This window comes from Lepidochelys kempii, chromosome 4 (genome assembly GCF_965140265.1).
Source record: "Lepidochelys kempii isolate rLepKem1 chromosome 4, rLepKem1.hap2, whole genome shotgun sequence".
Classification (NCBI taxonomy): Eukaryota; Metazoa; Chordata; order Testudines; family Cheloniidae; genus Lepidochelys; species Lepidochelys kempii.
The window spans coordinates 9631816-9655716 of record NC_133259.1 but is presented as its reverse complement, the minus strand read 5'-3'; the positions used below and the strand labels follow the sequence as shown (position 1 = coordinate 9655716).

Sequence of the window (23901 nt, the reverse complement as noted above, 5' to 3'; positions counted from 1 at the left end):
TTATGGGCATGTGAGCACACGAGCTTGGATGGGGGCTGGGTTGGCTGAGCGTTTTGCTAAAAGCAGACATTCCTCTCCTCCACCCTAGGCAGCCTTCACGCCAGTGCAGCCCTCTGCTGACTCCCTGTGTCACCTTGGCCCGCTTCCGCTAAGGTCTGTAGGCTCCTGACTTCCACTGTAATCAGTGACAGTTAGGAGCCTTTGTGGATCTGGGCCTTCATCCCCCTGTGCCTCAGATCCCATCTATGCCATGGGGATAACAGGTCAGCCCTGCCTGACGGGTGTGTGAGGATAAACCAGGGGTGGGCAAACTTTTTGGCCCGAGGGCCACATCGGGGTTCTGAAACTGTATGGAGGGCCGGGTAGGGAAGGCTGTGCCTCCCCAAACAGTCTAGCCCCTGCCCCCTATCCGCCCCCTCCCACTTCCTGCCCCGTGACTGCCCCCCTCAGAACCCCCGACCCATCCAACTCCCCCTACTCCTTGTCCCCTGACCGCCCCCGCCCGGGACCCTCCATTCCTAACTGCCCCCCTGGGACCCCACCCCATATCCAACCCCCAGCTGCTCCTTGTCCCCTGACTGCCCCACCCCCTATCCACACCTCCAACCCCTGACAGACCCCCTGGGACTCCCACGCCTATCCAATCCCCCCTGTTCCCCATCCCCCGACCGCGCCCCCGCAGAACCTCTGCCCCATCCTACCGCCCCCTGTCCCCTGACTGCCCCCCGGAACCCCCTGCCCCTTATCCAACCCCCCCGCTCCCCACCCACTTACCATGCCGCTCAGAGCACCAGGACTGGCAGCCACGCGGCCCAGCCGGGGCCAGCCACGCCCCCGCACTGCCTGGCAGGAGCTCGCAGCCCCACTGCTCGGAGTTCTGGCAGCACGGTAAGCTGAGTCTGCAGGACAAGGGAGGGGCTGGGGGCTCGCCTTCCCGGTCGGGAGCTCAAGGGCCGGGCAGGACGGTCCCGGGTCCCAGATGTGGCCCGCGGGCTGTAGTTTGCCTATCTCTGGGATAAACACATTAAATATGGCAAGGTGCTCAGAGAGAAAAAGATCCCTCCCTAGCCTCTTTGCCTGTCCAGCTTTCCTGTTGTCTGTCAGGACACACTGATGTTTGTGCGCAGTCAGACAGACACACAGGCTTGACAGGTTGGGATGGTTTCAGTTCCTTACCCCTAAGTTTCAGTCGTCAAGGAAATACTAACTGGGATTTGGTGTTTACTGGGTGGACAGGCATGGGAGAGGCCAATCAATTCCACAGTGGTGTGGAGCTAAATTGCTGGAGAAGCCGATGAGGGGCGGGCATCACTGTGACCTTTCATATCTGGCAGTAGCAGAGAACAGAACATGCTCACCTATTCCCCTGGCTGGAAGTTGATTAAAAAGCCACATCTTTGTTAGATAACTTGTATGTTCCTTCATCATTCCCTGTTCCCTCCTCAATTTATAGATACCCTGCTACTGCTCAGATAGTCCACCTCAGATTCACAGGTGGGGTGGAGTAAGATTTTTACTGGGGGCTGAGTTTGCTGATATTTGGCTTGCACATGAATGGAGAAGCCTGAATCTTGTTTCCACACAGAATACGTTTGCAGAGAGAGCAACGGTTTCCTTGTGTTGAGGTCAGCTTACCTCAGTGCTGACCCTCCCCTTCATCGAGCAATAACACAGGGATCTAAAAACTTTTGCGGTACTTTTCAGGCTGGATAGAACTTTCTTTGGCAAGCTGCCATGGGTCAAACAGCTGAGATGAACTCCGATCCTCCTGTTGTGCACAGCAGTCATGTGTCCCTGGAAACTGGAAATGTCCCTGTTCCAGGGCATGTCTGGGGGTCCTTGTTGGTTACGCGCATTTGGTCCCCTGTCTCTGTGACCCATGCAGAGTTGCTGCACCAAGGAGCCTCTGTCCAGGGGAGCCGGTGAAACTGACAACAGACTGGTGGGGTGCGTGTGCATTTCAAGGCCGGTCACCCTCTGACACTCTTTCCCAGTCCCAGCGGCAAGGCCTCTGAGTCAGTCTCCCCACCCAGTCTCACCGTCTCTCCCTTCAAGGTATTCTCGGTAAGGCTACCAGCCTCCCAGTGGAAATGTAAACATGGGGCTATTTTAAGTGCTGGCAAACAGCTGGGTGAGTTTGTCACATTCCTGTTCCAGCTTCCACCGCGACATGCCAGCGGCTGAGTGGTAAGGCAGATGTGTTTCTACAGGCAGACTCGTGGGCCGTGTCCTATGGGCAAGGAGGAGTAAGGGCTGAAAGATCTCTTGGGAGCAACATTGTAACAGCCCGCAGATCGGTATATGGACTTGTGACTCGTGGGCCATACCCTCGGGTGGAGTAAATCGGCCCAGGCGTCAGTGGAACTCCAGCTGATTGACATCATTTGTGGATTTGACCTATTGACTCCAGTGGACTGACTGGCGGGGAAGTGTGTTGTAGAATAGCCCTGTCCTGTTTGACCAGGAGAATGTAAAGACCAAAGGTTCCCCTTTAAGAGGCGGGCATCTCAAGTGCAATTCCCCCTCTTCTGACTGTCCCTATTGGCCTTTCCATCCTCTGAGTGTGTATTCGAGTGTGTCCCTGGCCTGAAGGAAAGGCACTGATAGCAAATCTCTTTGGAGTGCTGCAGGGGGAGTGAGCGAATTCAGGGTTGGGGAAGAGTGGGTGTTCTGAACAAGCGTTCATGTCTTTCAAACTAGCCTCAGAGAGGAGTGTTTCACACAGATTTGAGATATGACTTCAAGGAAGATGCAAGTTACTCCTCAGTAAGGAAGCAGATTATGAGGAGATTCCCCACCTAGAGAAGAAAGAAACGTATAGCTGAAAATGCATCTTTCCATGATTAAATGTCAGGATGTACCTTGAATTAAAGACAAGGACCTTACCACATTTGCCAAGGGCTGGTCTACACTGGGAACTTACACCTGCATAGTAATTACACCCCTGAGAGATGTAGCGATGCCAACCCAACTCCCGGTGTAGACAGCGCTAGGTCGATGGAGGAATTCTTCCATCCACCTACGTGCTACCTTTTGGCAAGGTGCATTACCTCCCACCTCTCATCAGTGTAGGCACTGTCTATACTGAAGTGCTTACAACATGCAGCTGCAGTGGTTTAAGTGTAGACATAGCCTGACTAACAGTCAGGCTAAGGAGAGGATTTGGCGACTATCACATCCCATTGTGAGAACAAAAAGTGGGCTTTCAGGGTTTATTTACCCAATTGCACTGCCAGGGAGACCACATGCACCTAATCTCTCCAGGATGGTAATGAGGTTATATATAACATGGTGTGATCCTGTCCACAGAAGTGATGATTTAGGCAGATCACTGTCAGGGCATTATTTTAGAGAAATATGATCTACTAACAGTCTGATTTGCTGTATTGATGGGAGCTGAAGACTTCCGAAGGGTTCATTGGTAGGTTCTAATTTCCTAATTAGCCGTGTATTCTGGAAGCAACATTCATTCGAACTGTCCTCATCTTTACGAGGGGGCACCCTGGCTAAGGCTGTGTCCCTGCTCTCAGGCCTTTCTAAGCATAAACAGAGGTGCAGAAAAACCCTGGGAACATTTTTAAAAGGGAATTGTAGTAAATCAGGATGTGCGATTTAAAGGGTGCTGCTCTATCAGAGAAGTGAGGTTTTTAAACCAATCGCATTCAAAACATTGAAACTGTCCGTGATCCCTTCCACATTCTTGGAGCACGAAGTGCTTTTGGTTTGCCTTTCGCAGGGCATGTCTACACTGCCCTGCAGTTCAGACTATGGAGATGTGAATAGCAGTGTGCACCAAAGTGCTGCTATGTGTCTCCCCTGTGTGGACACTGTGGACGTGAACTAAAATTAACTTGTTCCGGGGCTAAGTTTCAAAGAGCCAGCAGGCATTGTTTTCAGAACAGTGGTTCTCCTTGTAGATTCTCCGGCACATCTTGTTTTGCAGGCAGCGTGGGAAGAAGCTATCCTGAAATGGAAGGCTGCACTCTGTAGAGTAGCACCTCTTCAGAAGAGGATTTTTAGCAGTACGGCGTTTTCAATGAATGACTCACACGAATCACAGTAGCTACGCTGCAGCTAGCTTATGAATAGGACCCTACCAAATTCACGGCCATGAAAAACGCATCACAGACAGTGAAATCTAGTCTCCCCCTGTGCAATCTGGTCTTTTGAGTGCTTTTACCCTATACTATACAGATTTCACGGGGGAAACCAGTGTTTCTCAAATTGGGGGTCCTGACCCAAAAGGGAGTTGCAGGGGGGTCGCCGTATTGCCACTCTCACTTCTATGCTGCCTTCAGAGCTGGGCGGCCAGAGAGCGGCGGCTGCGGACTGAGGGCCTGGCTCTGCAGGCAGCCATGCGGAAGGAAGGGTGGCAATACTGTACCATGCAAACCTTACTCGGAGGCTCTGCCTTCAGAGCTGGGCTCCCGGCCAGCAGCCGCCTCTCTCCAGCTGCCCAGCTCTGAAGGCAGGGCCGCAGCCAGAAACAGCACAGAAGTAAGGGCAGCCATACCGCAACCCCCCCTACAATAACCTTGCAACCCCCCAACCCCGCACAACTGCTTTTTGGGTCAGGACCCTACAATTACAACACCATGACATTTCAGATTTAAATAGCTGAAATCATGAAATCATAGAATCATAGAATCATAGAATATCAGGGTGTCAATGGTCAGAAATCAACCATTTTTAAAATCCTATAACCGTGAAATTGACCGAAATTGACCAAAATGGACCATGAATTTGGTAGGGCCCTACTTATGAATGACAGTGCTTCAGAAGGGGCATCTTGCTGTTGTCCGTGCGCTCCAGTTCATGTTCAGGAATTATTCTATAGCCCTCTTCTATGCCAAGAGTTGCTTGGTGCAGGATCTTGGGTCCAGGCATGAGTGATAGCAGCCTAAAGGCTGTTTTCACTTGTGACGGCCAGCTGTGGCCCCCAAGGGACTGTACTGGGTTACAAATTGGTGCAACACAGGAGCACGCCATTCCTATGCTGGGTGCCGGGAGGGGAAGTTGGCACAGGAACCAGCTATGCCAGCATTGCATCCACTGAGAATTCCCAGCTACTGGGGCATTCTTAGCTGGCCAGGTGGAGCCAGATCCCAGCCAGGGTGTACCCCTATTTTATTCCATTCCATAGAGATTCTTATACCGCCCTCACCCCTGTAGTGGCTGAGCACCTTAGGGGAAAGCTGCTGGAGCAGAGGAAGAGAACCAAGCCCTTTGGAGACATCCTATGTGTAGCCTTAGGGCTTGGCAAGCACCCTTCCGTGTTCTCTGCGAGAGCACTTCCCACTCTTGCCGAGTGCAGTGTGGTTAACAGGCTGAGACTTGGATCTGCCATATGAGCGAGTGGGTTTCTAGTCCCAGCTTGGGGAGCCCAGGAGGCCTTGCCCAGCACTGCGGGTTGTGCAGGGAACAGGATCATCATCATCAGCAGTAGGGTTTCCAAAAGCACGTGAGTTAGGTGCCTTAGTCTGCTTAGGTGCCATTGAAAGTCCCACTCTGCAGCTGTCTGCATTCTGAGGTGCCCGACTTCCTTTGGGAATACGGCCGTTGTCCCCAGCACAGTGCACTTCCCCATGGCCAGTGAGCGCTGTGATGGGGAAAGCAGCTGCTGTGGAAGAGGAGGATCCGGGTTTGTGTGCTGGCTGACCGTTGCCCGCTGTGTGTGGAACACTGAACGGGGCAACGCATGGACTGAACACACAGGAAATGCCATCGTGAGCCAGTTAGAGAGATCACACACCCAGCAAACCTGCCTGAAATACACAAAAGTGAGGAAACGGAAATTTAAGCCATCCAACAGTACAGACTCTCTGCTGTAATTTGGATTATAAACATAATAGTACAAGCACGCGTCTTACCATTCCCACAAATACCCTCCACCACAGACGCCCTGTCGCCATGATTCTGCCTCCCGTTGTCCATTCGTCATGCACACCCCGTTCCCAGATTTCGTTCCAGGGTTGTGGGTGGGTGGTGCAGTAGCTGATTCTGCTGGGAGATGGTAGCCTGGCAAAGGGGTGTTACAGAATGGCAGTGAAGAGGTCTGATCGAAAGCTGGTATCTCTACGGGCAGAGTTAAGGGTGCAGATTTTTTGTGTATTAACTTCCTAGGTTTTTTGAATGCTTGAATTGGAGAGGGGTTGGACAGGAGGGGGCTACACCTCTAGGGGAGTGGGAGAGAAGTGCCGCTGCTGGCGGAGAAGATTTTATCCCTCAGCAGCTGCAGGTGAAAACTTCTCCATTGTAGGATAAAGTCTGAAAGAAAAAGTCTCCAGCTCCTGATGGAGAAGGTTCTGCATGCACCTGGCTCCAGTCAGTCAATCAAGTTTCTGTGTGCCCAGCTGTGCTCAATCAAGGTTAGGTGCACAGTACATACATTTTCAGTTCTTGCATGAATCATAGTTAAAAGTGACCATCAGTCCAAATTCTGGTTTGTAAATAGCTGTTGCACAAGATCTGGGAATTGGTCCTGCTTCGAGCAGGGGGTTGGACTAGATGACCTTCTGGGGTCCCTTCCAACCCTGATATTCTATGATTCTATGATCTACTCAGGACCCACTTCTCGTCCACGTGCTGTGTGGCGAAACAATGTGTTTAAAGCAGTATCTGTGCTGCTATATAGAGGAACCAAACAAACTGTAGAGAAAATGAAAGGACCATAAAAATCTCATCCGGTCTGGCATTTAACACCAATTGGCCACCTACTTTTAGGGGAAACCAGGAATTCATGACCCATTCCAAGCCCAATTTAAAACTCCGCCTTAACTATGGAGTCACCAGCCAGGAGTCTTCATAATGCTGAGGGATTTTCATGTGCTGCCAAAAACAAGCTAGACCGTGTGAACCTCAGACAGGCAATGGCGATTGTCAACCACTCATAATAGCCGTATCTGGACAGAATTTCCCGAGGCCAGCAAAAGGCACCTTCATGACCCAAGGAACAGTCCCCTGCCAAATTTCAAAGAGCTCCTGCAAACCATGTGAGTGTTAAAACTCTTCAGAAAAAGGTCAAAAGAACCTTTAATAGTGCATTTCTGTCCTTTCCCACCAGGCTATAGGAGGCATCTGTGTTTACACCTGAAGCGAGCTTTAATTAGGTTCTTCGTTCAGATTGTCTGGATTATGTCAAAACCTGCAGTAGATTTTGGATGCATATCTCAATTGCATGTTTGTCTTTGTTGATTTCTAGGTCCGGACTCTCTTTGTGAGCGGGCTTCCCCTCGACATCAAGCCGCGGGAACTCTACCTGCTTTTCAGACCCTTCCAGGTACTGTTTGCCTGCCCTTCAGGGATCTGAAAACACATGTACTCCTCAGAGGAGCGTATTGCTGTATCTGACACACTTCTCCACTAACGTGGCCACGTCATTATATAGCTAGTGTCAAAAGCGGGTGCAAGAGATGTGAGTAACACCAGCGAGTGGCTGAGTATAGAGTGGCGAGAGGTGTCTCAAGGTGTGAGCCAGGGGTCAGGAATAGATTTGGTCTTAGTTAACCTATTCATTAGACAACTACCAATTGGCCAAAGGTGGGCTTGTGGGATGGGGCTCAGGAAGTCTGGGTTCAGTTCCAGGTCTTGCCATGGAGACGCTGTGTGCCATTGGACCAGTGGTTGGGGCCTGATGTTCTGTGGAGCTGAAAATCCCATTGACTTGAGTTGGGGATGCTCAGCACATCTGACAATCAGCCCTTCATTAATGTGTGCCTCATTTCCCCACCTGTAAAATGGGGGTATCGTTCCCTCCTTATGTCACAGGGATGTTGAGAGCCTAAACCCATGAATGTCGATGATGCGCTCAGATACCGAGCTCTTTGGAGCCACAGAAATGCCTATTATGGGATAGTTAGTGGCAGTGATGCCTCGTTCAAACCAGACTCTACTTTACACTGAAAACAAGAGTTCATCCTCTGCTTTTCAGATGAAACAGAGCCTGGCCAAGAGGTTTCAAAGGCCGGGCTCCTAAATCGATGTTCAGACATCTAACCAAGGAACTTGATTTTCAGATGTGCTGAGCGTCCAGCACCCACTATTGACATCACTGGACACTGCTTAGAACTTTAGAAAGTCTGGCTACCTTTAGATTTCTGGGGTTTTTAAATCTCGGCCCGAGATCGAAGTGGGCAACATGTATTTGAACTTGTAATGCACGTGGTGTAGCACGATTGAGAGGTGTTCGGAGCTCATTGTACTGTACTAACATAAAGGCAAGCTATGGGTGTAAGATTTCTCTACTATATTTGGTGCTAGGTATCATGATACTAAATATGCCAGGAAGCAGGAATAATTCAGGCAGTAAATAAATGACTACAGGTCTAGAGAGACTGATTAAAATAAAAGATAAAAGCGAACTCTGTATAGTTTGTACTCATTCTTGTAAGGTGTAAACACCAGTGGGAGAGGAATTATTTAAGATGGTCCAGGGAGGTCAAACTCAAAATAGTTAGATAATATTAAGGAGACAAGGTGGGTGAGTGTGATGGGGTGCAGTAGGCCCAGAGGCTCCCTGCTGAAAGCCTCAGGATCCTGCCACACCAATCCCAGGAAAGAAGAAGTAGAGGAGTCCTCCAAGCAGCCTAGAGTGGCTGCAGAGGGCAGCCAATCAGAGCCCAGAAGGGCAATATAAAAAGGAGCTGCCATGCAGCACATACTCAGTTCCTTGCTGGAGCCAGAGGAAGGCAGATGGTGCTCCTGGCTGGCCAAAGGGAACTGCAGCACCACGGACAGCTCAGTGCTGGCACACAATGGTGCGTGACTGCTATACATAGGGTCCCTGGGCTGGGACCCAGAGTAGAGGGCAGGCCTGGGTCTCCCCATAGGTCACTGGGGAAGTGGCTCACAATTAGACAATGATATACCTCCCAGAAGGGGATCTGAGCTACTCAGTGGCCCAGCTGGGGTCCGAAGGTTCCAGAGAGGAAAAAAAACATTGCCTCCAGGGGGGAAGCCCTGGAGGTATGACCCGACCTAATTGCCAGAGCTGGGACTGTTTAAAGACTGCAAATACACCTGACCAGAAGGGGTGCTTGTGAGAGGTGGACGCCACGTTGTTACAGTTCATCTTTTATTGGATCAGCCTCTGTTGATGAAAGAGACAAGCTTTTGAGATAATATGGAGCACAGAAACATGTGGGCTACAAGTATCTAGGGCAGGAGTATCTAGTACCTGTGGCCCATCACCATGCCATCTGAGCACCTTCCCTGTAAAATCCATGATGATTTCTTTGTATTGTGGTAGCCCCTGTGGTCCCAGCCAAGGTGGTGGCTCCATTGTGCTGAGCTCTGGACAGAACAGAACAATCCCTGCCCCAAAAACCCTACAGTTTAAAAGACAAGACAGACAGAGAGCTATCAAGCAATTTGTCAAAGCCCCAGTATAATGTTGGATGTAATAACCAGAACTGGCCAGGAATTTTTTTGTCAGAACGTTTTTTAGTCAGAGATGCCGATTTGTTGAAACTAAAACTTTTAGCAGGAACGTACCGGGTTTACAAAACTTTGCTCATGAAGTTTCTCAGGTCCAGGATGGAATTTCTGGCCAGAGTGTGAAAGAGCCCCCAGAACAGCCAGTAACCCAGTGGGCATTCATCTGAGATGTAAGAGATACAGGGTAAGTCCCCGCTCTGCCATTCTCCCTTGTGCCAGGTGAGTGAGCTGGCCACCAGGCTGTTGGCCATTTTGGGGCAGGTCTCTCAATCTCTCCTGCTGGAGGCATAATTAAATTGTCATTGGGCCAGAGAAAGCAAGACCGTGATTGGCTCCATAGGCTGATGATTAGGGTGCTCATGTGGTAGATGGAGAGTCAATTCCCTGTGTTTCTCACATTCCAGGTGAGCAGCCTGACCATCAGCCTGTAGAGTCAGTGTGTGTCTCTCTCTCTGCCCAATGAATATGAAATATCCATACCATGCTGTATAACAGCTCCAGTAGGAGAGGTCAAGAAGCCCACCCTTGAATAGCCCGGTGGTCAGGCTACTCAGCTAGTATATGGGCGGCCCAGATTCAAGTCCCTGCTTCCAATCGGGCAGAGCAGGGAATTGAACCAGGGTTTGCCACATTTCAGGGTAGCACCCTGACCAGGGGCTATTGGCCACTCTGGGTTCAGGCTCTCTCTGTTTCATCCCCAGGCAAAAGGGGGGAATGTTTTGAAATCTTGCCAAGTTTCATGCAATGAGAAATCTATTTCCACACCAGGTCTATAACAACTCCTTTCCCCACCTACCCTCTGTCCAGCTGCCAGTCAACGTCCTTCACTACCCTTATTCACCCCAAGTCCCCTCCGTCTACCCACCCCGGCCCCATAGGGAAACACTCCATCTCACTCTAGTTGGAGGAGTTTAGAAACTAACCTGCCAAATTGTGAGAAGGTCCCATCCGCTGCCCATCCTTGCCTTCTATGCGTGGTTTGTATAAGAAGGAGCAGCTACTGACTACATCTGAGCTGTACCACAGGCCTGCACTGACCCCTGTGAAGGGGTATCAAACCCTGCACCAGCATGGGAGGGGTTAAGGAGCTGCTTTGGGCTGGAAAGTCCCAGCCCTCCACACCTGCCGCCAAGCCAGGGCTGGAGGAGGAGTTAAAAGGAGGGAACTCCACTGGGATGGGGGCAACTGGCTGTTGAGCGCCCCAGCACCCAGACAGAGGGCTGGCAGCCAGCAGCGCCTCTGCCCTTGTCAAAGTAGGACAAGAATCCCCTGGGCTAAGAAGGGGAAAGGGACTGACTTGCATTGGGGACACAGTGGACTCTGGGGTGGACTGCGATGGTACCAAGGCCCTCGGGATTAAGAGAAGCTAGTATCCTGATGGAAGCTGCCTTTAGGTTTTCTTTCTCTTCCTTTCCACCTTTATTAAACCTTCATCCAGTGTTGAGATAAAAGTAACATCAATGGTGTCATGGGGGAAATTTGTACCCCAAAGGCATTCAGAAACCAAGAACAATCCTTCAGTGTTTTAGGTGAAAACACTTTATTTAACGAGCAAATTGAAAGAACTAGCAGGAGTCCCCTTCAGCATAAGCCTATATGCAGTTTTCACACATCAGCATTGATGTGGAGTGGTCAGTGCATGCAAAGTCACTGTGTTCTCCACACTGTTCGCACTTCTTCTGGTCAGCAGTCCTTGGGCAAGTAAGGCAGCATCCACTGTCGAGTTTGCCAGATGCTCCAGTGGTGGCTGGTTTTCAATGGTAGCCAGAGGACAAGAGTGCTGCTTTGATGGGCATGGTGAGATGATGGGTATAGAAGATTCTTCTCTTTATACGTGCACCTACAAGTTATTCTCCTAGACTGGTAAGGAACAAGGCGTTTTCTTTGTCTTGGTCAAGTGTGGTGCCAAATAAGATTGTCACTGATCCAAACAATGAAATTTGCAATGCCAACAACATCAAGCATGTTGAAGAAAAGAACCATTGACCACTTATTTATCTTGCGCCTGTAGGAGTGCATTCTTGCAAGATGGTCCATGTTAGCAGCACCACTTTTAGTGTCCGTGTAGTGGAAGAACTATTTCTTTTTTGGTCTCCTTCTACAACCTAGTCATGATGCATCGTCGACAGCATTATTATCAACTTGCCCTTCTTTGGAACCTTCTTTGGAACCAGGCTGAGTGGCTCAGCAAACCCAAATCCTAATGACCGTTATTCTCTGCTGCCATGTGGATGCATCTTATTGGGTATAGTCTGGCTTGTTCCATCAGATTGTTCTAACGCAGATCACATTTTTGTTGAGTAGAGCTCCATCAGTATTCAGCTAGCTGAAGAAATTATCCCCATCTATATTTCTTCCAGGCTTATACCAGGGCTGACCCACAAGCTCCTCGTTGTCTGTTCATCAAATTTGTCTTCAATCAATGGAAACAAGGTCTTCCTTTTTTTAGAGCAATTCTCAACGTGATCTGGCACAAAGTCACTATCATATAATATGTTGTCATCACACGGTAACTTTCAGGGTTGCAAATCATTTTGATAAGGTCAGAAGCAGAATACTGTGCTGATGTGTTTGCAATCTTGAATCGTGCAACTCAAGAGTCTCCTGAGTCTGGATTGTTTGGAGCACAATACCTAGACAGAAAATCCCCTGAAGAGTATTATGAAAAGAGAGCCAGCATCAGTCTGCTCTGTGTGGAGGATACCTGACAAGCCTGGATCTGAAGGGACCAACCTCCCTGGTGTACCTTCTATATTAGGATACCTGTATACAGCAACCATTGTCACTGCCATTACAATATAAGATACTCTCACTAGAAGCAAATGTGAACTACTAAAAAGAGAGAATAACAGTGCAACACATTTCGGGGTACTTTTGTACCCCACATACCTTTTTTTTTTTTTGATATAGAAAAAAATCTTTTTCATGTTAATTTTCATTTTTCTGAATTGTGGGTCACTAGTTCATGAGTTATCGCAAAATGTATGTTTGCGGGGTACAACATAGCCCTCCTCCACATTCGTGGGGGTAACAACTCAGCTCCTAAAGGGGGCACTCTGCAAAGGACAGATTTGTGACAGACCCTCTATCTTTTTATGCACACTAATTGTGTGTGTGTGTGTTGTTTACAGCATTTCCTGTACTGATGGTATAACCAGTGAATCCCTGTTTAAATTAAAAAGAAAAGGAGTACTTGTGGCACCTTAGAGACTAACCAATTTATTTGAGCATAAGCTTTCGTGAGCATCCGATGAAGTGAGCTGTAGCTCATGAAAGCTCATGCTCAAATAAACTGGTTAGTCTCTAAGGTGCCACAAGTACTCCTTTTCTTTTTGCGAATACAGACTAACACGGCTGTTACTCTGAAACCTGTTTAAATTGCCCTTCATCCACTTTCCACTGCCTGAGGAAATTTTGTTAAGTGGGAGTAGGGTGACCAGACTGCAAGTGTGAAAAATCAGGACAGGGGGTGAGGGGTAATAAGTGCCTATGTAAGAAAAAGCTCCAAAAATTGGGACTGTCCCTATAAAATCAGGACATCTGGTCACCCTAAGTGGGAGACTCCTGGAGTCTTAAATTCCTCCAAGTAATGCGGAGGACACACATTGTATATTTCAGAGTAACAGCTGTGTTAGTCTGTATTCGCAAAAAGAAAAGGAGGACTTGTGGCACCTTAGAGACTAACCAAGTTATTTGAGCATGAGCTTTCGTGAGCTACAGCTCACTTCATCGGATGCATCCGATGAAGTGAGCTGTAGCTCACGAAAGCTTATGCTCAAATAAATTGGTTAGTCTCTAAGGTGCCACAAGTCCTCCTTTTCACATTGTATATTGGAGCCCATGGACACAGAGAGAGTTTCTCTTGAATACCAAATTCTGAGTTAGTGTTTCCTGTTTGTGATTTATTAAACTAGGAAATAGCCCATACAGTGTTAAAAACACCCCTCTCTCGTTGTTTACTGACATTTTAAACTCAATATTCAGATTTGCGTATGGTTTTAGACAAACCGGCTGAAGCTTCACTGTGAAGCTGAGGAAAGTCCATTCACATGTTTGTGCAGCACCTAGCACAATGGGGTCCTGGCCCAGGAATAGGGTTCCTAGGTGCTACTTTAATGTCCCCAATTAATAACAATGTTAATAATATTAAAATACTTTGCCAGACTTTGGAACCCAGTAGCCCCATCCGAACCCATATGCTTCGCTGAGCGGGGGGAATACTGCAAAACAATGTCTGCAAACACTGGACTGAATTTTTAAACAAACGAGCTTCAGCTGTGTTTGCCCTTCCTCTGTGCTCCCCTCTCACAGCTATGCCAGCAAACACGTTGATTGGCAGGAACGTGCACAGAAATAGCAAACTGTCCGTGAATATCGCACGCTATTTGCAGAAAGCCTCTTTTGGCTTTATAATCCTGAGTACTTTCACTGGGTCCCTGATTCTAACAGCTGCACTCCTCTGCTCAGGGACCAGACATACACTGTAGGGGAGGTGACAGGCGAAAACTTATTCACACAGAGTTGGATTTTCAAAAGCACCTCAGGGTGCTGGACCGTGCAAGACCCATTGACTTGCAGTGGAACTTGTGCTCCTAACTCATTCAGGGGCTCTTGAGAATCTCACCAGAATCTATTTGATGAACCATTGCATATAATGAGTGCGTACAATCAAATCCCTTGGGAATGTGGGAAAAGAAAGTGGTGAAATGTAAATAAATGAGGAAGTATGAGTCAGTCTTTAGCAGAGCTGGGGCGTATCCGAATGCTCCCCGAAGAGCTGAGCTCTGTTAGGAGGCACAATGAGAGCTGCTCTGTCGCTCCGCAGTGCTATGGAATTTATCAGGTCATGTTTTGCCTGTTGCATCATCCATTTCCCCAAGAAAGGCTGCTTCATTGATCATTTCATTCATTGCCCATAGACATGATGACAGACGATGTTGCAGTATTTTTTTCCTGGCAGAAGATTGAGAAGCTGTTTCAGTCTGCCTGATTACTTGGGCAGTTCAAATGCTGCACTGATTTACATTTAACTGCATGACCATGTCACCTTTAACCCTCTCCAGACCCACAGAGTCTCCTAACCCCTCAAGAACTGAATCTGGGATATTGTCTCTTTTAAAATACAGGGCCCTATTATCCACATGAGGATCACACTTCAAATATCCACTTAGCAATACTGTGGAATACTGTGGAATTCCAGACGCTGGGATAATCCTAACGCGCTTTCTGTCGTTTCTTATTTAACTTCGGTCTTAAATTAGAACCACACAAAATGCGTATTTCCAGGTATAAGGAATAATTGCGCACAGGAAGTTGGCTCCAGCTTTTGCAACTAGAAGAGTTGTAAGCACTTCTGTCTCATAGCGTAGGCTCTTTGGGCTTGGCGAAGCTGTGTTTGACACAGGTCCTGAGGTGGCGGACAAAGGTGGCTATACACCAATTCAGCCCCTGCGATAATTTAAAGCAACACCCCTGTGACGTATAAGGGGACAATCCAGACTAATGAGTAGCTGTGTCCAGAGGTGGATTTGATTCTGTGGGGCCCTGGGCCAGATCAAGCGGGGGGCCCCTCCCCTCTCATCTGCAGTCATCCATCCCCCCCTCCACCTCCTCCCTCCCACGCTCCTGAGGGGGAAATGGGGCCAGAGCGCGGGGGCTTTCCCTGTTCTGCCTGCCCAGTGTTCGTGCCGGGGAGCGGGGTTGGGACGTGGGGTCTTGCCCAGCTCCGCCCGCCTGGTGCTCCTGCCAAGGGTGGAGCTGGGCAAGCACCCGCGCCCCGCCCCTGTTCCCCGGCAGGAGCACCAGGTGGAGCGGGGCAAGGCCCTGCGCCCCAACCCCGCTCCCTGGCAGGAGCACCAGGCAGAGTGGGGCAAGCCCCTGTGCCCCGACCCACTCCCCAGCAGGAGCACCAGGCGGGCAGAGTAGGACAAGCCCCTGTGCCCTGAACCCATACCCCGACAGGAAGGCCGGGTGGACGGAGCGGGTCAGGGCACTGAGGCGCCCATTTTTCTCGGGGCTCCCAATTGGCCTGGGATCCTGGGCACAGGCCCCATTGGCCCAGTGGCTAATCCGCCACTGTCTGTGTCACCTCTGCTCTGTGATCTGGGGTGTCCTTTACAATGCTTTGCTGCTGTAGCCTCCGGCCTGGCCTGCTCACAAACAGCCCCCAGTGTGTAAATCACTCCCAGCTCTGTCTGTGTGTGTGCTGGGGCCAGCCAGCCATGCCTTGGCTCTTACCAGCCTGGGTTATATTGCAGGGTGACCCCAACACACTCCCAGTCTTAGATTTCCCCCAGAAGTGTATGTCTTGTACTGCCCAGCCCTCTCCTGGACAATATAAGTTTATATCAAATCCGTTATCTCTTTGGTAGAAATAATTTGGATACAATTTGTCACCCTAAATGGAGTTTCCCAAACGCTTTAATTTAAACACACTGGATTAGATAAAACAGTAAAAGAAGTTTATTAATTACAAAGAGATTTTAACTGAGTGCAAGTAATGAGGCATAAAAGCCAGAAATGTTTATAAGAAAAATAAAGATACGCCCTTAGGCATTGTCTTCACGTACAGTGCTATAGCTGCACTGGTCCAGCTCGCCACTGTAGCACTTTAGTGAAGATGCTACTGCCTGGATGGGAGAACTTCTATTGTCTGCATAGTTAATCCCCCTCTCCGAGAGGTCTGTGGTGTAGACCTGGCCTAACTTAACAAACTGTGTTCAATTCAAAGCAACGTTTTCTCACTACATGCTTTCAGCAGTCTTGCTGACCAAACTTCTTAGGTCAGGATCCCCCTCTCCCCAGAATCCAGTGAATGCTTGCTTTGTCTTATTGCTTCAGGTGCCTTGAATACGATGGGCTGGGAGAGAGAAGGGATGTCGTGCGGGGCTTTGCCCCTCCTTTTTATAGTTTCAGTCCCCCTTTTTGAAAACATTTCCAGCTGGGTACCAGGAGACAAAAAGTCTATATGGAAGGATGTTCCCTGCTACTTTTTTCTCACCTGTTTAAGCTTCCTTTATCTTCCTTCCCTGCTTGATGACCCTGCTTAAATGCAAATTAAGAAGATCACTCATCCCTTTGTTTGAGACAGACCCTATTTGCCAGCCTCAGTTGGAACATGTGTTAACACAATACAGTGGAATCTTATAACTTCACATATAATGTTGCTACACATTTTACCAAGACAATATTGGCGACCAAATTATGAGTTCTCAGATGATATTTCACAAGGTGTACTTTGTACAAAGATGATTACAATCACGTGTAGGGTGTGAACACAGGGGTACATTCTGCCACAACCCCCTCCTCCGGGCAGCCCCCAACACACCCCCTAGGCCAGGGGAAGTGAAGCAGAGCCAGAGGAATCCTTGCTTTGGGGAGCTGTACAGCCCCTTTGCACTGCTTTGGAACACCAAGGGCTGTAGCATGGGCTAGTGCCTGACCCCTGCTGTATGCCCAGCAAAGAGGTGTTCTCTGTGCCATGTCCTATACAGCTGTTGGGGAGCTCACACCCTCCCCACCGTGGGAGCTCCAACAGGATTATTAGCTGTCTGATCCGTCCCCAAAGTATGCCCACTTCTCCGCCCCACTCCAAGGACCTTTCTTCAGGGTTCTGCAGGAACTGCACCGGAACTGGCCTCCTAGGCCTTATGGTGAGATCCAGAGCGCCTCTCCCAGCCTCTGGCCTTCTCTGCCCATTCCCCTGGCCTCTCTCTGGCTGAGGGTACAGAAAGCTGCCTCTGTATAACTTCCCTTCCCAGCAGGCCTTGCTGTGGCCTATGGTTCCATATGGCTCTGTTCTAGGCTGGCATCGCTAGTGGCGCTCTGCTAGGCCAGTAGCCTGCCTTAAAGGGCCAGCATGCCCTGTAAAATGGTGAAAAACAACTCAGAACCCTACACTTTTTCCCATTTTAGCTCCAAGTGCTGACTGTTTGCCATGACCCGGTGAGTGCCATGACTAAACAATGCTTTTCTCTTTTCTTGCAGGGTTATGAAGGCTCTCTTATAAAACTCACCTCTAAACAGGTAAAAGCCTGACCAGTGATCAGAACCTCCAGTATCACAGTCATTAGCTGTAAACGGATTAGAAACACATCTAGTGGCCTCACCGCACACCCAGGTGCAGGATGTTCCCTTGCCCCCACCCTCCCTGCAGGCTAGCCGCTGGCTCTGCTCAATGCAAGGAGCAGAAGACTGTATTTCGTGGGGTGGTGGGGGGAGGTAATTTAGGAATGAGCAGCAAGGTAATGAAGTGCCCCCAATGGGGTGTGTACCACAAAGGTAGCACAGTGTTAGGGCCCCAGACCTGTGAGCTCTCTGTGAAGATGCGGCTGAGTCTGCGCTTTCTGTGGACAAGCGGAACTGTGAATCAAATCGAAAACACTCGGGAGTGGCATGACAAGCAGCCCCGTCCTGTTTCATTGCAGCATCTTTACCCTGTAATGGAAGGTGTGCAGGCCAGCTGGGGCGAGCAGCTCAGGGCAGTCAGAACCTGTACTTTTATTAGCATTCCTAGGTGGAATCAAGCCTTCTAGAAAAGAGCTCAAGTTGAGCCTCACGGTTAAGGGATTTTTTTCCTTGCATGCGGGGAAAACTGCCTGGCGTGGGGAGAGTTTTGCTCAGCCCAGCACCCAGCCCGGTGCAGGGAGAGCCACTTGGCGCTCAGCCTGGTATCTGGCCCAGCGTGGGGAGAGCTGCTCAGCCCGGCCTGGCACAGGGAAAGCTGCTTGGCGCGCAGCCTGGCATCCGGCCCGGCGTGGGGAGAGCCGCCCGGCCCGGCCCGGCGTGGGGAGAGCCGCCCGGCCCGGCCCGGCGTGGGGAGAGCCGCCCGGTCCAGCCCGGCACAGGGAGAGCCGCTGGGTGCTCAGCCTGGCGTCTGGCCCGGTGTGGAGAGCCGCCTTGTGGCTCAGCCCGTTCTTCAGCTCTTTCCCGCTACATGTAGCACCAGCCCCAGCAGCAGCATCCTCTGGGCAGAGAACATAGTTCTGAGCCACAGCTCCTCTGGGATTACCCAGAGGGAAAACGGAGGGGAGAAAGGATGCAGGGGTAACCCGGAGACTCCAGACACATCTTCTCCCCCAAGCACCTGGAAGAGAGCAGGAGTCCTGTGGTCGCCCCCGAACACAGGTTTCCTGCTCAGTCACAGCACAGCCCTTCTAGGCCTTGCCTAAGGGCTCGGAGTCCCCATCCAGCGTGTGTCTGCCCACACTAGAGCTAGATGAAGGATGGAGGGAGGGTCCCTGAAGGCTCCACTTTAAGAACATAGTTGCAGCCAACTGGGGAAGCCAATGCGGTTTCAGGTACGCTGTACTAGGCCTATGGGTACCCAGTGCACCGCATGTCTCCCAACACTCATCCCAGCCCTTGCACACTTAGACCTTCCACTGGAAGGAGGGGAGGGCAGCAGAGCCAGTGAGTTTATAGCAGAGGTGGCCAAAGTGAAGCCCATTGAGCAGACATGGACCTTGGAGATCTGCAGGATGGCTCTCAGCTCTGAAACAGGGAGATGGCTGTTGGGGACTGCAGGTCCCAAGTACCCTTGGTGGGTAGTAGTGAGCAGGGTCCCTGTATCTGTGAGGCGACGGTGCTGCTCCTTCCATGAGTCATCCCCTGACCCTCTCCTCTTCTCTTTTCTCCTCAGCCTGTAGGGTTTGTCAGCTTTGACAGTCGCTCAGAAGCAGAAGCTGCTAAGAATGCGCTGAATGTAAGTACCTGATGCTATAAGCCACAGTTCCCTTTGGCTGTGTGTGGAGGAGGGCTGGGGGGAAGCATGAGCAAGGGAATGAACGGCAGCTGTGCATACCTTCTATACATACATGGGGTGAGATATCACCTTGACAGCAGACTAGTGGCTAAGCCCTCTGAAAGCTGCTCCTGAGTTGTGCACACAAAACATGGAATTCCTCCTGTACGATGCACAGAGATGCTGTAGCCAACATTTAGCAGAGTGCAGATATTAATTGCATTCTCTTCTTCCATTTTATATCTGTATCCAAAATAGCAAAGAGATTGACTGTACACAGGTTTGTTCTTCATAAACATACTGCTTATTGCCCATGTTTTCATTTTCCTCTGGTGTGAAGTGTTACAGATTTATATTCTTTTCCCAGGGATGTTAGTTAGATTTACTGATTCACATGGGTTTTGGGTGCTGGAGAAGATCAACGTTTTTTCTCCTGTCCTTTTCTACTTCCCCCAGTTCTCCAGGACTTTCCCCAAATGATTGCCAGTAGTTCTCTAAATGCCTTCCACGTGGGATGTATATCTTCTGCACCTGCTGGTTTGTAAATATCCTGTTTTCCCAAGTGTTTCCTGCTCTGCTGTTCATCAGCTGCTAAATGGACATTCCTCATGACTTCTTGAGTGTCCATCTCTCTTTCCCATTTTTATACTAGCCTCCCTTTGCTGGCCACATTCCTCACTTTATAGGCATACGCTCGAATCAGTCTCTTTTCAGAAAGACAAGGGCTTCTGCAATCTTCTCAGTTTTCTGCAAATCAGGGGGCAACTTGCAAGGAGACCCTTGAAAACAGAAGCTCAAAGTCTGAGCACCCTACTTCAGAGAGATGAATCAGATTTACTCCAGGAATGTCGCAGTTTGATCAAGGTCCAGCTCTTTCAAACAATGGCTACAATCAGCACTAAGCCCAGTGAGTTGAATTTGTACTCGACAGAGTTCTCAGGAGTACACTTTGTCTGCTGACTCAAGGAGCTCACCTGAGAGACGTAGCTACGACAGAGACCTACCAAATCGGATCCTCGGCTGCTATAAATCAGAGCAGCTCCATTGAAGCCAATTTCCACCAGCTGAGGATTTGACCCCACATACGGTTTCTTACGGGTGGGGCTAGTTGATGTCTGAACTTAATGTTGCCTAACATTTTCCATCATAATACTTTATTTTTAGTTCGGTTTGAAATTATTTTCGTTTGCTCTCTGACCCTGATGAATTCTTTTTCGTTAAGTCCCTGCGAAAATGATTCAGCCAGTTCTGAGAATGTGGGTGTTTCTGAAAACAACATGCTTCGTAGTAGGAACTTGACATTTGTCATGGGATAGTCCTGGGGTCAGGAACGTGCCTTTTGCACTCTTGCTCCTGTGTAACTCTCTCCAGACCTGGTCGGATGATAAGACTCTGAAAACAGCCATTTGCACATGTTTAGCTGAGCTTTTTGAAGGCTTGATGCAAAGAGCTCCAAGCATGCCAACTGCACTGAGCCCCACACAGCCTTCTGGGTGCTAGGCTCTGAACTAAAGGGCCACACAGCCATAGCAGCAGCACCCACTCCCCATGCCCAGCAGACCTCCTCCTGATTGATGTTAATAATTTGTGCACTTCATAGCCCTCATGATAGCGCAAGACCTCGCTCCCTGTATTCCGAGCTGGGTAAATATTCCCCCTCATTTTATGGAGGGGGTAACTGAGTGTTTGCACAAGGTCACTACTAGCACAGCTAGGAATGCCTATAATAGAGCAGACTCAAGTCTCATCCATGGAGACGTACTGCCTTTCAGAATGAATGAGCCAGATCTATGTGCTTGGCTATGCTGTCTTTGTGACCTCCTGTACCACACATGCCTCCAGAACTAGGAACAAAACTGAGGCATCCTGGTGCCAAAGTTTTATGTATTCTATGCTGTATAGAAAATAGTTGTACAAGGTACTGACTGCCTTGTTTCCCCTTTTAGTGGTTGGTCTATGTAGAAGAAAACAGCTCACAGTTCCCACAAGTTCGTCCTTTATCTCAAGTGGTAGCGGTTTGTGCTATGGATCTAAAGGTCCTGGCTTCCAGTCCTGCTGGTAATTCATGGGGGTGGGGAGCCTATGGGTCGATATGGTTCCAAAAAACCTAAATAATCACATACCCAAAGACTACATTAAAACTGCAAGATCAAGCACTCAAATGTTAGGAAATTCAGATTGCCTTTATCAGTACCGTAGTGCATATGCATGGTAATACTATCTGTAATTACACAAGCGTGTAGAATTTTTACTGTAAGATCCCTGCTTCATTTAGTGCCTAGGATGGGGAGTGAATGAGGCAAAACATAAGAAGAGGGACAATATTTTCTTCTACTTAAGGCATGGACTGGGGCCTAAGGGAGTTGGGTTCTATTTCTGGCTCTGAGTGTCACAGACTTCCTCTCTGGCGTTAGACAAGACTGCACCAAAATGCACATGCACAAGGGGACCAGATTAAGGTTACCCTGGAATACTTGTGTAGACAGCTGCACATTTGTGTTACAAGTGCTCCTTTCTCCCCCCTACGTGAAGGGTGTTGTGGAGGAGGGAAATTCAAAGCCAAATGCTGTATTAGGCTTTGTTAGTTTGTTAGACCTGGCTGACACAGTCCCAGCTGTGGGTTTTGGCTGGCAGGGAAGAGAGAGGCACAGTGCTGTCATATGAGATCGTGTTTGTAATCTGGAGTTAATCTGTTAAATCTCTTTGTCTGATTTAGGGTGGCCAGGCGTTCTGATCGTAAAGGGACCCTGGAGGCTCTGGTCTGCACCACCGACTGGGCTGTTAAAAGTCCGGTCAGCGGCACACTCGGGGCCCAGGGCTAAGGCAGGCTCCCTGCCTGCCCTAGCTCTGTGTGGCTCCCAGAAGCAGCCACCAGGTCCCTACAGCCCCTAGATGCATGGGTGGCCAGGGAGGCTCCACGCACTGCCCCCACCCCAAGGGCCGGCTCCGCAGCTCCCATTGTCCAGGAACCGCGACCAATGGGAGCTGCAGGGGCGGCATTTGTGGGCGTGGGGGCAGAGTGAAGAGCCTCCCTGGTGCCCATGCATCTAGGGGCTGCAGGGACCTGGTGGCTGCTTCCTGGGAGCCGCAGTAAGCACCACTGGGACCCCTCCCACACCCCAATCCCCCCCCCAGCCCGGAGTTCCCTCCCGCACCCAAACTCCCTCCCAGAGCCCACATCATCAGCCTATTTTCAAAACATTAATAGAAAACAGTGGATCTAAACAGTGATTACAGCAGAGCAGAGGAGCTGTTTTCATTCCACCCCGGTGTCACTTGCTCTAACTTTCTGAAGCTTTCATTTTGGGAGCTGAAATTTTCCATGCTTGGAAATCTTCTATGCATTTTTGGCCAAAAAAATGAAGATTCAGGTCAACCAAAACATTTACTGAATTGAGGTTATATTTGCCAAACTGTTTCAGACCACCTTCCCTTCTAGGGTGACCAGATGTCCCGATTTTATAGGGACAGTCCCGATTTTTGGGTCTTTTTCTTATATAGGCTCCTATTACCCCCCACCCCCATCCCGATTTTTCACATTTGCTGTCTGGTCACCCTATTCCCTTCCCTCTCCTTCGCCCCCTCCCCCAAAACTGTTTCTACATTTTCTAAAGAAACATTTAGGTTTTTTGATTCAAGATGCCCCATTTCTTCTGAATTTTACTACAATTTTTTTTTTTTAAAAAAAAGGTTAAAAATTCCTCCCAAAACAAGATGTTTCGTTTTGGTTCGAACAAATGTAATAAAAAAGATTTCAAGTTGGGTTCTCCGGAAACTTTTTTGTTTTTCTTTTCAGTTTGGCCCCTGACCTGAAAAGTCGGTTATTCACGTAGTCGGTTATTCACATTGCTCTGTTCGACTGAGTCCCTGGGGAGCTTCCTCAGTGCTCACCTCAGGCCCAGCATGCTGTGTATGCTTGGCTAAGCCGGCTTTGCCATGAGCTGACTCGTGCTAGGGTCAGGGCTGAGCTAATGGCTCCTGTAGTCTGGAGGTGTGTAGGTGACAGCCTGGCCTAAGCAGTGTGCAGCTTGTGAGGGTGTCACTGTGCCATTGGTTCAGCACACACACCTTGTGAGGTTTGCGGGGGGGCTGAATGAAGGGGTCTGGGCTCTGTGTGTGGGAGAGGGGAGAACCCAGTGATGAACTGCCAAAATCTTAACAACCGGTTCCCTCCTCACCCCATGAGGGGGTCGTGGCCCACTCCTGCCCAATCCAAGCCCCCATGTTCCTTGATGCTCCCCCCGGGACCTCTGCCCCGTCTCTCCCCCTCCCCTCTCCCCTGACTGCCCCCAGAACCGGGCAGGAGGGTCTCGTGGGCCACTGTAGTGGGTGCCCACCCCACCCCTAAGAGCCAGAGGACCCTGCTGGGGCGAGGTGGGGAGTCCCGGCAGGGCTTACCTGGGGCAGCTCCCAGGAAGCATCTGGCAGGTCCCTCTGGCTCCTAGGGGCGGGGGAGCGTAGCTAGGGGGGAGCAGCAGGAGCAGCCGCTCCCCCCACTGATCACATCAAAAGTGGCGCCTTAGGTACCGACTCCGTGGGTGCTCTGGGGCTGGAGCCCCCACAGGGAAAATTTGGTGGGTGCAGAGCACCCACCGGCAGCTCCCCACCCCATGCCTGGCCCCAGCTCCCCTCCGCTCCGCCTCCACCTCCCTGGGCCTGAGCGCGAAGCCGCTGCCTGCTTCTCAGCCCTCCCCGGCTTCCCACATGAACAGCTGTTTGCGTGG

At 49.9% G+C, this 23901-nt stretch overlaps 1 protein-coding gene across 3 annotated transcripts in view; it reads left to right on the top strand.

Moving 5' to 3' along the window:
• Nucleotides 1–23901, top strand: part of RBPMS (RNA binding protein, mRNA processing factor) — a 139211-nt gene that overhangs the window by 26522 nt on the left and 88788 nt on the right. For 2 of the 3 annotated variants that reach the window (XR_012158424.1, XM_073340330.1), the window contains exons 2-5: nucleotides 6260–6368; nucleotides 7202–7279; nucleotides 17422–17460; nucleotides 19076–19138. Coding sequence is in view for 2 of the 3 variants with exons in the window: in XM_073340330.1 (XP_073196431.1) it covers nucleotides 6294–6368; nucleotides 7202–7279; nucleotides 17422–17460; nucleotides 19076–19138 (255 nt within the window). In the remaining variant the exon portion in view is untranslated. The remainder of the gene's footprint in view (nucleotides 1–6259; nucleotides 6369–7201; nucleotides 7280–17421; nucleotides 17461–19075; nucleotides 19139–23901) is intronic. The other variant, XM_073340331.1, reaches the window with a different exon arrangement.